Source organism: Mustela nivalis (genome assembly GCF_964662115.1).
Source record: "Mustela nivalis genome assembly, chromosome: 3".
NCBI classification, from domain to species: Eukaryota; Metazoa; Chordata; class Mammalia; order Carnivora; family Mustelidae; genus Mustela; species Mustela nivalis.
This window is the reverse complement of record NC_139022.1, coordinates 41,754,182-41,768,372: the sequence shown is the minus strand read 5'-3', so window position 1 is coordinate 41,768,372 and position 14,191 is coordinate 41,754,182. Positions and strand designations below refer to the sequence as shown.

General features: G+C 39.0%; 1 protein-coding gene across 2 annotated transcripts in view; it reads right to left on the bottom strand.

Annotated features, from left to right (window-relative positions):
* Positions 1-3,989: 3,989 nt before the first annotated feature.
* Positions 3,990-14,191, bottom strand: part of LOC309860995 (uncharacterized protein) — a 65,954-nt gene continuing 55,752 nt past the window's right edge. Inside the window, exons 7-9 of one of the 2 annotated variants that reach the window (XM_082723391.1) lie at positions 5,051-5,166; positions 4,918-4,971; positions 3,990-4,500 (exon numbers count right to left, since the gene is read on the bottom strand). Coding sequence is in view for 1 of the 2 variants with exons in the window: in XM_082723392.1 (XP_082579518.1) it covers positions 5,123-5,166 (44 nt within the window). In the remaining variant the exon portion in view is untranslated. The remainder of the gene's footprint in view (positions 4,501-4,917; positions 4,972-5,050; positions 5,167-14,191) is intronic. The other variant, XM_082723392.1, reaches the window with a different exon arrangement.

The following is a 14,191-nucleotide window of genomic DNA, read 5'->3' as shown; positions in this document are numbered from 1 at the left end:
ACTCCAAGAGAAAGTAGTTACTCACTGACAGATGGTTTGCAAACATAAATCTTTTCACAGAGGCACCGGTGCTAAATGCCTGGTGCCAACATTTGAGATTTCTTGAGGGATTTATTTTATTTATTTTATTTTTTAAACTACACTTAAAAATAATTTTTATTAATATAATTTATTACCTGTATACCCATAATAAAAGTTTTTTTTCCATAATAAAAGTTTATCTTAGTTTGGCTAACAGGCATAACTTAACAAAGGTGATCTATTTTCTATTTTTTTTTTTTAATATTTTGTTTACTTGAGAGAGACAGAGAGAGAACAAGCAGTGGGGAGAGGCAAAGGGAGGAGAGAGGAGGACTCCCCGCTGAGCAGGGAGCCCAGTAAGAGGCTCCACCCCAGGACCCTGGGATCATGACCTAAGTTGAAGGTAGATGCTTAACCTAATGAACTACCCAGAGGCCCTAAAGTTGATCTGTTTTCAATTGCTATAATTTCCTCCAAATAATTTTCTATTATTACTTTGTATTTATCTTGACATTTATTTTCAAGGCAAACACACTAGAGTTGAACCAGTGAAATGTATTTCATGATAAAAACAAATGAAAAATAGGAGACAATTATGAATCCAAAATCATTTCATTTTCATTACTGAAAATGAGTTTAAATATATACTTGGTTTGTGAAAGGCTTACATAAATGTAACTTGAACACACTTAAAAAAGAAAACAGAGACAAAACGAACTTATTTCCAGGACTACTCCAAAGAGGCTGAGTCAAATACATGTTTAAATAATAAGCTAGATCAAGAAGCCAACAGACACATGAAAAAGTGCTCCATATCACTCGGCATCAGGGAAATACAAATCAAAACCACAATGAGATATCACCTCACACCAGTCAGAATGGCTAAAATCAACAAGTCAGGAAATGACAGATGCTGGCGAGGATGCGGAGAAAGGGGAACCCTCCTACACTGTTGGTGGGAATGCAAGCTGGTGCAGCCACTCTGGAAAACAGCATGGAGGTTCCTCAGAATGTTGAAAATAGAACTGCCCTATGACCCAGCAATTGCACTATTGGGTATTTACCCTAAAGATACAAATGTAGTGATCCAAAGGGGCACATGCACCCGAATGTTTATAGCAGCAATGTCCACAATAGCCAAACTATGGAAAGAACCTAGATGTCCATCCACAGATGAATGGATCCAGAAGATGTGGTATATATACACAATGGAATACTATGCAGCCATCAAAAGAAATGAAATCTTGCCATTTGCGACAACATGGATGGAACTAGAGTGTATCATGCTTAGCGAAATAAGTCAAGCAGAGAAAGACAACTATCATATGATCTCCCTGATATGAGGAAGTGGTGATGCAACATGGAGGCTTAAGTGGGTAGGAGAAGAATAAATGAAACAAGATGGGATTGGGAGGGAGACAAACCATAAGTGACTCTTAATCTCACAAAACAAACTGAGGGTTGCTGGGGGGAGGGGGTTTGGGAGAAGGGGGTGGGATTATGGACATTGGGGAGGGTATGTGCTTTGGTGAGTGCTGTGAAGTGTGTAAACCTGGTGATTCACAGACCTGTACCCCTGGGGATAAAAATATATGTTTATAAAAAATAAAAAGTTAAAAAAAAAATAATAAGCTAGATCAAAAGAAATGAAATCTTGCCATTTGCAATGATGTTTCTGATGGGAAGAACTTGAGAGGCAATGTGGGGCGGGGGGGGGGTGGGTTGGGAGGTAGGGAAGGTAAAAATGAAACAAGATGGGATCAGGAGGGAGACAAGCCATAAGAGACTCAATCTCACAAAACAAACTGAAGGTTGCTGGGGGGAAGGGGAATAGGGAGAGGGTGGCTGGGTTATAGACACTGGTAGGGTATGTGCTATGGTGAGTGCTGTGAAATGTGTAAGCCTGATGATTCACAGACCTGTACCCCTGGGGCTAATAATACATTATATGTTAATAAAAAATAAAAAATAAATTAAATAAAGGTTAGTAAAAAAAAAATTTTAGAGGGAAATGTTCATAGAGAATTCACTAATCACTCATCAAATGTACATTCTTCCCCAAAAACAACAATTCTAATTTGTTATTCGAAAGAACAGCAACTCCTGCTTGCTTCCCATAAACCATGAGCTGCAATTGTTTATTTTTAAAGAGACAGATTCTTTTCTTGTTTTTTTTAAAGATTTTATTTATTTGACAGACAGAGATCACAAGTAAGCAGAGAGGCAGGCAGAGAAAGAGGAGGAAGCAGGCTCCCTGCTGGGCAGAGAGCCCTATATGGGACCCTACCCCAGGACCCTGGGATCATGACCTGAATTGAAGGCAGAGGCTTTAACCCACTGAGCCACCCAGGTGCCCCTAAAGAGACAGATTCTTGAACTCAAGTTTATTTTGAGGACAAACTGCCATTTTGCTATTCAGAGCCAGTTTTTCCCCATAATGTCTTTCCAGAGCTCTTGGATCCTGAGAAAGAAGAGGAAAGCATGGATTCAGACTTCCTGTCTTCAATCCTTGAACAGTTTTTACCATTTCCTCTAACTCCATAGGCTTCAAGGATGTCTTTTTAGGGTAATGCTTTTTGGGGCTTCTCTGTTCCTTAACTGAAGAATGGAAACCACTTTCCCTCTTTCGATATGAACAATAATTTTCCCAATGAAGAAACCATCACCACTGTCAAATCACTATCCTCAGGCAGGAAAGATTGTAAAAATTTTTCTTCTTCATATCTTTCTTGCCCATCACTCCTACTGCTAACAGGGCTTTCAGACGTTCTCTCTCTCTTTTTTGTTTGTTTTTTGGTTGTTGTTGTTGTTCACTTAATGTTTTTATGTTGGGGTCAGCTGGTGTCTTCTAGAGTTCAGGGGGAACTACAAAGTCTTTTTCAGAAGGCAATGATGGAAAATTTGAAATGGGCACTCATTTGGGCCCAAGTTCCATCTTGGCTGTTTTTTTTTTTTTTCTTTTAAATGATTTATTGGTTTGTCAATATTATGGCTTCTTTTCATGTTTGCTCACTTCAGATAATTACTTCACATCATCATTTACTTGTATCATAATCATAATCATTATGTTACTTGTCCTTAGAATAATTTTCTTCCAAAGCTTTCTTTAAGGACTTGAGTTCAATAACATTCTGTATTGCATCTTTGAAGCTCTGACAGCAGCCTTTTCATATTTTATGAAAGCCAGTGAATCCTGCTGAAGATAAAACAGAACTTGGATTTTTAGATTTTTAGACAGATAATACCTTGAAGAAGAAAGACCTAGGCAATAAAGCAAACCTAAAGTTTATTTGGGGTGTTTAGGAATTTGAATCAGCGAGTCAGCAATTCAGAAGGAAAATTAAATGTGCTGCAAGGAGGGAGGAGAAAGAGTTTATAAAGGCAAAACCAAATGCTTGTGTAAGTTGTTTTGGAAAAATTATGACAGACATAGGTAGATAGGCCAGGTTACTATGCTAACTGCTAGGCTGGAGTATGGCAAAATAAATCTCATTCTGAGAATACCAACAGGATATGCTATTTGTGGTTGGCAGTCTAAAAAGTTCATGTTCTATCCAAGTACGATTGAGCATAAGCCTAACCTGCTCAGGGCCCCCTGGCTCTAATATATGGCCTCTTGACATTTTTACTTCATTTTAGATGCTTCTGTTCACAATACCAATTCTACTCCCTTCATTTAACTGTCAAATACATAAAATGACTTTTAGTGTCAAAGTGGTAACTATTGTGAAAGTAGAAGATTCCAAATATCTTCATTTTCTATGCTCCTTCTACTGTATCATAACTGCTGCTTAAGGATTCCTTTATATTGTCTAATTATTCATGGAGTTAATCATTTAAAAAAGAATAAAGAAAAGAAAGGAGGAGGAAGAAGAGCAGAAAGAGGAAAGGAAAGATTTCTTACTTTATTGCTTTCCCTCTGTAGTTGACCCTTGAAAAACATGAGTTGGAACTCTGAAGGTCTACTTTCACACAGATTTTTTTTATTAAAAGAGTACAGTATGTAAATGTATTTTCTCCTCCTTATAACTTTAATAACATTTACTTTTCTCTACCTCACTTTACTATAAGAATAGAGTAGAGAATACATCTAACATACAAAATCTGTGTTAACCAACTGTTCATGTTATTGGTAGGGCTTCTAGTCAACAGTGGGCAACTCGTAGGTAAGTTTTGGGGGAGTCAAGTTGTACATGTATTTTCCACTATGAAGAAGGGGTTGGTGTGCCCACGCTTGTGTTGTCTGAATGTCACCAGTACTAGGATTTCTTGATTTTCCTCGAATATCTAATATGCCTGAAGGTTCTAACCCAAGTATATTCTCTTTTTCCGAACTCTTCTGAAAATTCTTTGACTTCATTACTTCAAGCTGCCGGTTGTCACCTCCCACCTCCATGAAGAGAGGTCTCCAGTGTGTATCTGCAGCCCTCTTCTGGCTTTAGCCACTCTTCAGATATCACTTTGGGAGAACAAGCAACACTGCAGATGTCAGACAGCAAAAGAAAACAAGAGTTACAAAGTGTCAGAAAAACACATTGAAGTCCAGGCATCAGGAAGGAAAATGTTATGGGGGTGGGGAGACTACTGCAATTAGAGAATGCACTGGCCATCTGATCCCTAAGTGTCTTAAAGGTCAGACAGAAAGGACATTTTTGGGGAGGAATAAACAAGACCACAAACAACCAGGTGTGGGGGAATGAACAGGTGGCATGATCAGACAGTTGAGCAAGGAATGCTTTTATGTACGTCCGTAAGCTTTCTCTTTGGTCCTCATTCTTGGGAGGGGCCATAAAAGAAGAGCTGTTTTATGTTCCACTGCCTTGGAGAACCTCAGGAGCAAGCCAGAGATCAGAGGGGAGGAGAAGAGTCCAGCTAAACTTTAGTGAAGTCACATGCCTGGGCATTTTGTTCAGGTCCATCAGTGAGAAGAAATAGGGCAGTTAATCTTTCCTGAGACAAAGAATGGGGATTTAGAATTGCTGTGTCTAGACTTGTCAAGGGTAATCGAGGGGAACACTGCAAAACTTACATCATGCAGAGAAGGGTGGTTCTTTGCATCAAGCTGTTTCCCAGAATGCAAAAAGGTAGGGGGATTTCTTAATCATTGCTGTTTTCCAGGAGTACAGAGATCAGCAAACTTGAACACTGCAAAAACAAAACCAGAACTTTCCTTTTACTTCATGAGGTATTATTTTACCTCATGACAATGCTTCCCCATCATACCTTCCCTGTTCTCATCAGTTCGATTACTGAGAGCTCAACAGCTCTGTGACCAGAGTCCACTCAGAGCATTTCTGAAAGTGATTGCCCTTGAGCACATAGTACTCCACATTGATGCAGGTAAGGCTGCCATATGTGCTTAGGTAAGTGATGGGCATTTCCTCCTACTCCACCTTCTTCTTGACAATCATACTGTATCTAGAATAACCCTCAACTTGAGAAGGCTATTCCACATCTCCAGGAGAAGATTATATCCGTAAGAGTTTCTATCATCAGAAATCTCTCTTCCGTACACCATTCAGCATCCTCATACTGGTCCCTATTTGACTTTTTTCTGATATAAATTCCTTATTTCCTAAAATCCCTTTCACTGTGTCTTCAGGACTGCCCCACCGATACCAACTCCCTATGCTGCTCCAACTTCCTCTCAGGGCATTCCCTGTCCATCACCTTGATGACACTACTCTCCCATGGCCTATCAAGTGGACACTGTTTTCTCCCCTACCCAGTGCCCCTTCAGCTTCAATCATGCCAAAGGGGCGGGTGAGAAATGAGAGAATTCTGTTGGTATTTATCATGTTGATATTACATTTATAAATAAATTTATGGATAACTGATATCTTTTTGGTGTTAAATCCTACATATTTCAAAATATTGAAAGCAGTGGCGCCTGGGTGGCTCAGTGGGTTAAGCCTCTGCCTTCAGCTCAGGTCATGATCTCAGGGTCCTGGGATCAAGCCCCCCATCGGGCTCTCTGCTCCCCCCCCCAACCCCCGCCTGCCTCTCTCAGCCTACTTGTGATCTCTGCCTGTCAAATAAATAAACAAACTCTTAAAAAAAAAAAAAAAAAGATCAGGAGACTCCTCCCATGGTGAGATCCTTCTGAGGAAACCATTGGTTATTTGCTAATCTATGTTACATAACCAGGAAAATGTTATCTGAACTATACATTATATTTCATCTACTTAATTCTCACAACTTGAATATTTTAGTTGCAAGACATTCTGACTGAAATATTATCAATACTATATGATATTATTGTCACATGTCTCTTCTTTGGAGCTAAAAGTGCCTTGCAGACAGAAACTTCCTGCCATTCTCTCCATACACTGTCAGACAAGAGATCAACGGCCAAAGGAAGGGCCAAGAACGTGGTGGGTGAGAGACTCCCAAGCTACAAAATCCAAAGAGGTGGTTCCTCTGGGAATTCTGGCAAGTCCAACTCTTCTTGATTTGTGTGTCTGAGGTGCCTCACTCTAATTCTAGCCATGAAAAAGGTGTGGAGAGAAAAGCGTGTCCATAGAGGTGACACCAAAAAGAGGAACCAAGATATGAAAATATAACACCTCTACTTCAATTGAGTGTTTTAACATTTAACAGGCCGCTTGCCAAACATCTACTCACCCACTCAACTGTAAATCAAGATGGTTTCCAGGAAATCCAACTCACCTGAGATTTTGGTCCTAGACATTTTAACCTATCTAGCCTACTGAGTTAAAGAAATTAAAACTAAGTTAGGAAGTTATAAGTGGAAATACCAACTTTCTAATCTCTTGAAACTAGCTATGCATGAAACATTGCAAACACTCACTGGAAGTGTCTGAATCCTGACCCTGGGACTTTTGTTTTCATACAACTGCATGGTTTCAACTTGTGATCGTATGTGACCATGTCTAATGGTGGATGACACTGAGAGCAGAGCCCAGGGATAAAAGAGACCAGAATACTAATGGTGAATCTGGCAATATACTGTGTGTAACCTTTAGTAAAATCTAATATTCTCTGGGAATCAGCTTGTTCTCTAACTAAAGTGTTGAGAAAATAATCTCTGAGGTTTATTCTGACTTGAAAGTTCTTTGAAATCTTGGCCATTCCATGTGATTTCAGTCATGTGACTGACACAATCACTTTTCCTCAAATTCTTCAGGGGAAGCACTATTTTTCCTGTCCTTACCCAAGATGTAATGGTTAGGGTTACCTATAGGCCTTCCAAGGCACGGCCATGATAATACTTCAGAGCCCTAGTAATTTAAATTCAAATATGCATCATTCCTACAATAATCTTTAGAAAAGCAAGCCATCAGCATTCTAGTGCTTCATCCTGTTTTATGAAACTTGTCCCCATATGATAAAACTTGCAAAGAAAAAGATAGTTTGCATTGGTTATTAAATAATTTTCCCGCTCTTTATTTATAAGATCTGACTGGAAATAATTGGAATCAACAGCAAAGACTATTAAGTGCATAAAGCAAAGTGTTATCTCTATTCTCCTGAAGCTGCTTCAAAAAATTGAAGCAGGAGGAAAACTTCCAGACTCTTTCTATGAAGCCAGCATTACCCTGATCCCTAAACCAGGCAAAGACCCTACCAAAAAGGAGAATTTCAGACCAAAATCACTGATGAATATGGATGCCAAGATTCTCAACAAGATCCTAGCAAACAGGATCCAACAGTACATTAAAAAGATTATCCATCATGAACAGGTGGGATTCATCCCTGAGCTACCAGGATGGTTCAACATTCACAAATCAATCAATGTGATAGAGCAAATTAATAAGAGAAGAGAGAAGAACCACATAGTACTCTCCATTGATGCAGAAAAAGCATTTGACAAAATCCAGCATCCATTCCTGATTAAAACACTTCAATGTATAGGGATAGAGGGAACATATCTGAACTTCATAAAACCTATCTATGAAAGACCCACAGCAAATATCATCCTCAATGGGATGACTGCAGCCTTCCCGTTGAGATCAGGAACACGACAAGGATGCCCACTCTCACCATTCTTGTTCAACATAGTATTAGAAGTCCGAGCAACAGCAATCAGACAACAAAGAGAAATAAAGGTATCCAATTGGCAATTAAGAAGTCAAACTCTCTCTCTTTGCAGATGACATGATTCTTTATATGGAAAACCCAAAAGACTCCACCCCCCAACTATTAGAACTCATATAGCAATTCAGCAACGTGGCAGGATACAAAGTCAATGTACAGAAATCAGTGGCTTTCTTATACACTAACAATGAAAATACAGAAAGGGAAATTAGAGAATCGATTCCATTTACTATAGCACCAAGAACCATAAGATACCTGGGAATAAACCTAACCAAAGAGGTAAAGGATCTGTACTCAAGGAACTACAGAACACTCATGAAAGAAGTTGAAGAAGACACAACAAGACAGAAGACCATTCCATGCTCTTGGATCGGAAGAATAAACATTGTTAAAATGTCTATACTGCCTAGAGAAATCTATACTTTTAATGCCATTCCGATCAAAATTCCACTGGCATTTTTCAAAGAGCTGGAACAAACAATCCTAGAATGTGTATGGAATCAGAAGAGACCCAGAATCGCTAAGGAAATGTTGAAAAACAAAAATAAAACTGGGGGCATCACGTTACCTGATTTCAAGCTTTACTACAAAGCTGGGATCACCAAGACAGCATGGTATTGGCATAAAAACAGACACATAGACCAGTGGAACAGAGTAAAGAGCCCAGATATGGACCCTCAACTCTATGGTCAAATGATCTTTGACAAAACAGGAAAAAAAATATACAGTGGAAAAAAGACCGTCTCTTCAATAAATGGTGCTGGGAAAACTGGACAGCTATATGTAGAAGAAAGAAACTCGAGCATTCTCTTACACCGTACACAAAGATAAACTCAAAATGGATAAAAGAACTCAATGTGAGATAGGAATCCATCAGAATCCTAGAAAAGAACATAGGCAGTAACCTCTTCGATATCAGCCACAGCAACTTCTTTCAAGATATGTTTTGAAAGGCAAAGGAAACAAAAGTGAAGATGAACTTTTGGGACTTCATCAAGATCAAAAGCTTCTGCACAGCAAAGGAAAACAGTCAACAAAACAAAGAGGCAACGCATGGAATGGGAGAAAATATTTGCAAATGACAGTACAGACAATGTACTGATACACTGGTATCCAGGATCTATAAAGAACTCCTCAAACCCAACACACACAAAACAGACAATCATATCAAAAAATGGGCTGAAGATATGAACAGTCACTTCTCCAATGAAGACATACAAATAGCTATCAGACACATGAAAAAATGCTTATCATCACTAGTCATCAGGGAGATTCAAATTAAAACCACATTGAGATACCACCTTACACCAGTTAGAATGGCCAAAATTAGCAAGACAGGAAACAACATGTGTTGGAGAGGATGTGGAGAAAGATGAACCCTCTTACACTGTTGGTGGGAATGCAAGTTGGTACAGCCACTTTGGAGAACAGTGTGAAGATTCCTCAAGAAATTAAAAATAGAGCTTCCCTATGATCTTGCAATTACACTATTGGGTATTTACCCCAATGATACAGATGTAGTGAAAAGAAGAGCCATCTGTACCCCAATGTTTATAGCAGCAATGGCTACAGTCACCAAACTGGAAAGAACCAAGATGCCCTTCAGTGGACGAATGGATAAGGAAGATGTGGTCCACATACACTATGGAGTATTATGCCTCCATCAGAAAGGATAAATACCCACCTATTGTAGAAACATGGATGGGACTGGAAGAGATTATGCTGAGTGAAATCAGTCAAGCAGAGAGAGTCAATTATCATATGGTTTCACTTATTTGTGGAGCATAACAAATAACATGAAGGACAAAGGAGGATGGATAGGAGAAGGGAGTTCAGGGAAATTGGAAGGGGAGGTGAACCATGATAGACTATGGACTCTGAAAAACAATCTGAGGGTTTTGAAGGGTCAGGGGGTAGGAGGTTGGGGGAACGAGGTGGTGGGTATTAGGGAGGGCACATATTGCATAGAGCACTGGGTGTGGTGCAAAAACAGTGAATACTGTTATGCTGAAAAGAAATTAAAAAAAAAAGAAATCTTAAAAAAAAACTACTTTTAGGCAAAGAGAGATTACAGAAGATTATCACTGAAAAGTCTTATGTCTTGGATTTAGACAGCTGGAAAGAATATTGTGTTCCCCAAAACAATAAATAAAATAAATAAATAAATAAATAAATAAATAAGAAAAAAGTGGTGAAAAACTTTTTTAAAAATCCTAATTTTTCTCAAACCTGTCAGAAAGATGAATTTGCAAGGTAATCCTAGAGCCTAAAATTCAAGGGAAGACAGATCCTTCCTCAGAGTGATGGGATATAATCTTTGACTCACCTGTGGCACAACAAGGGAGGAAGAAATTCAAGTATCATACAAGTAGGTTGTAAGATTATAAGAATCCATGTAAATTTATTTTAATTGTTCTATCAGTCAGCATCCTCCAGAGAATCAGAAGCAATCGGCAAGTGAGAAGGAGAAAAGACAGAGAGAAAATTTAAGGAGTTGGCTCACACATTTACAGAGACTGGCAAGTCTGGAATCTGTAGGATAAACCAGCCAGATGGAAACACAGGGAAGAACTGATATTTTAGGTCACTACAAAGGCCTCTGATGGCAGAACTCTCCCAGCTCAGAAGAGGTCAGACTTTTGTTTTATTCGGGCCTTCCACTGATTGGATGAGGCCAAGCCATACAGTAGAAGGCAACTGGCCTTACACATAGTTCCCCCATTTAAATGTGAAGCTTGCCCAAAAACACTCTCACAGAAACATCCAGAGGAACACTTGACCACATATGTGGGCACTGTGGCCCAGACAAGTTGACATATAAAATTACCCATCCTGATGGGGCACCTGGATGGCTCAGTGGGTTAAGCCTCTGTCTTTGGCTCAGGTCATGATCTCAGGGTCCTGGGATGGAGCCTCATATTGGGCTCTCTGCTCAACTGGGAGTCTGCCTCTCCCTCTTTCTCTGCCTGCCTCTCTGTCTACTTGTGATCTCTCTATCAAGTAAATTTTGAAAAACAATTACCCATCATGATAGCTAAAGCCGGAATGTGGGTTAGCAGGAGAGAACAGAACCCTGGGAAGCTGTAAGCACAGGCAATTTTGTTCCTACTCTCTTCCAATGACCTCCATTGGTGCTCGTGCACAAGACCAGGGGCAAAGTGGGAGGCTGAGGAGATCCTTCCTTGGTGGGCAGGTCTAGAGGAATAAAGAGATGATCATGGTGAGAAAAGCCTAAAGCTCCAAGCCTAAAAGTCTTGATGAAATAAAATTCTAAAACACCTTAAACATCAAAGGAAATTCTACTACCCTGGGGACTTTTCATTATGGCTAAAAAAGTAAAAGAGAAAATCCTACTCCTGACAGGGGGCAACACACATTCCTGCATCCAGAATTCCATACAGTAGCATCCCATACCAATCCCATATGTACTCATGAGGAAAGGCAGAAAAACTGTTCCAGCACAAAACCTGCAAAATATACAAGGCAGAGGCTGGCTGGCATAGGGACAAGGAGCAGGATCACAGAGGAAACTCCACCCTTGAGAGCCAGGGACATGCAGCCCACTTAGGACTAAGGCTGGATCAGGAGAAGACACAACACCAGCAGGCTAAAAATAGCCAGACATGCAATAACATTTCTGGAGGAGAGGAAAAAATGTGAAGAGATACTCACGCCATGGCACAAGAAAAAATGAAGCCCAAGGGTACAAGAAAATCTCAAGAAAAACTCGGGGCACCTGGGTGGTTCAGATGGTTAAGCATCTGCTTTGGGCTCAGGTCATGATCTCTGGGTCCTGGGTTTGAGCCCTGTGTCAGGTTCCTGGCTCAGCAGAGAGTCTACTTCTCCCTCTCCCTCTGCTTCTCTCCCCTGCTCATGTTCTCTCTGTGTCTCTCTGTCTCAAATGAATAAATAAATAAATAAATAAAATTTTAAAATGAAAGAAAGAAAATCTCTCCAGCACACCAGATTCAACATAAACACAAGGAAACAGTAGAGCAATTTGACTCTAGTCTTGCATCAAGAGTAAATATAGCGACAAAAATTCCAAATTCAGCTCACCTCCTGACTCTATAGACCCTTATACTAAGGACACAGCAGAAGACACCTACACATTTCCAGGCCTAAATCTCATTTCTCTCTGTCCATTCTTACTATACATTATATCCATAGCTTAATAAAAAATTAGGAGATGTACACACAGCAAACAACTCACTGTCAAGAGATACAAAAGTCAGTAGAATTGGGCTCAGAGATTACTCAAATGTTCAATAGTAGAGAATGGTAGAGAGGAAGGAAAAAGAAAGTATAAGAAGCGATTTTTAGTAACCGAAATCCAGGCACAAGCCGTCAGATTTTAAGGGAACTTTACATGCACAGCATAATGAATTTGAAACAACCCAATCCTAGGTTCATCCTAATAAAACTCAGAATGCCAAGTATGAATTAAAATGTATACAATCATCTAAAAAGAAAAATGAGTTTACCTTTCCAAGGATAAAAATAAGATTTGCATTTTCCATCAGCATTACTGGAAACTAGAAAATGTAGCAATGTCTTTAAAATTCAGAAAAAAAAGAGATTTTGAATCTAGAACTCTACATTCAAAAATATCAGATTTGATTTTGAAAGCAATAGGCAGACATTTACAGCTAAAAAACTGTAAAGAGGACCTGAAGGAATATCCAAGAAAAATGTCCTTCTTTTTAAAAGATTTTATTTATTTATCTGGCAGATAGAGATCACAAGCAGGTGGAGAGGCAGGCAGAGAGAGGGGGAAGCAGGCTCCCTGATGAGCAGAGAGCCCGATGTGGGGCTCCATCCCAGAACCCTGAGATCATAACCTGAGCTAAAGGCAGAGGCCTCAACCCACTAAGCTACCCAGGCACCTGAAGAAAAATGTTTTAAAACATGATCATTTTTTCCCATGTTGACAGAGGAATCCAATTCAAACAGACCAAATAATAAGTATGATTAAAATGTTGCATGTCCTAAATTATAATGTGTATTTTAATTAGATCACTAGGTGATCTGTATGCATGTCAAAGCTTGATGAACATTGGTGTGAGTGCTCTAAATGGCTAGTTTACCATATCACAAATCAATTGATAAACTCAAAAGTTGACAAATCAAGAAGTCAAGGTTCAAGAATGACATTTAGGATCACAGGCAGAGGGAGTAACAAGCTGAGCTAAAAATAGAATTTTTTTTTTTTAAGAAAAGAGACAGCTATTACCTCTAAAAAGCAAGAGTATAGGGTGAAGTAGAGGTAAATCTTTACTTTTCAGATTCCATTATGGGTAGAGTTTGTGTTTAAATGTTATTTTTATAGCTATTATAAAGATCAAGGAGTGGGAACCCCAATGATACACAATATTCATAGTTGCAGAGCTGTTCTAAGCCTGTTAACTATTTAATTTGTTTACTTAAATTTGGTGTAATAGACCAGATAATCGTTACATTCAAATCAAGTTTACACAAAATAAACCATATTAAAATGAAGCATAGTATAAGATTTACAACTATAGTCAAAGTTCTATTTGTTTTTAAAGTATTCAATACAATAAAATTCCATTTCAGTTCAACAAAAGTCTTTGACGGTTTCTTAGATTTGATGGGAACAGAATTAGACTTGGAAATGTTTGCCTTTGGGAATAAAAACAATTATTGTTGAAAAATAGCTATTCATTGTTTATATCACAACGTAATAAAGTTCCAAATAATAGACCATTATTTCCATATATTCATAAATTGCAAGTAGTAGCTATCACCCATGAATCCATGTTTAAACCAGAGCAGATCTAAGATGAGATTAATCCCAATGCTCTGCTCTAAACCCTAAAAGGAATTAACCATTTTCTTGTCTTTATTGTTGAAATAAACCCACGCTATTCATAATTTCCTGGAGTGAAAAGTACAAACAACTACTGTTCATTAGTCAGCTGTGCTATGGTAATCAGCAACCTCCAAATCTCAATAGGTTCAGAATGCTATGCTAATGGAAACCCATCCCAACCCAACACCTGCTTATGGGGAAATGTACTCAAGGATGATTTTACGGAAACAGACATTTATTCCTCACTGCTGTTTAACGTTAGCAGCTATGGGTCTCTGC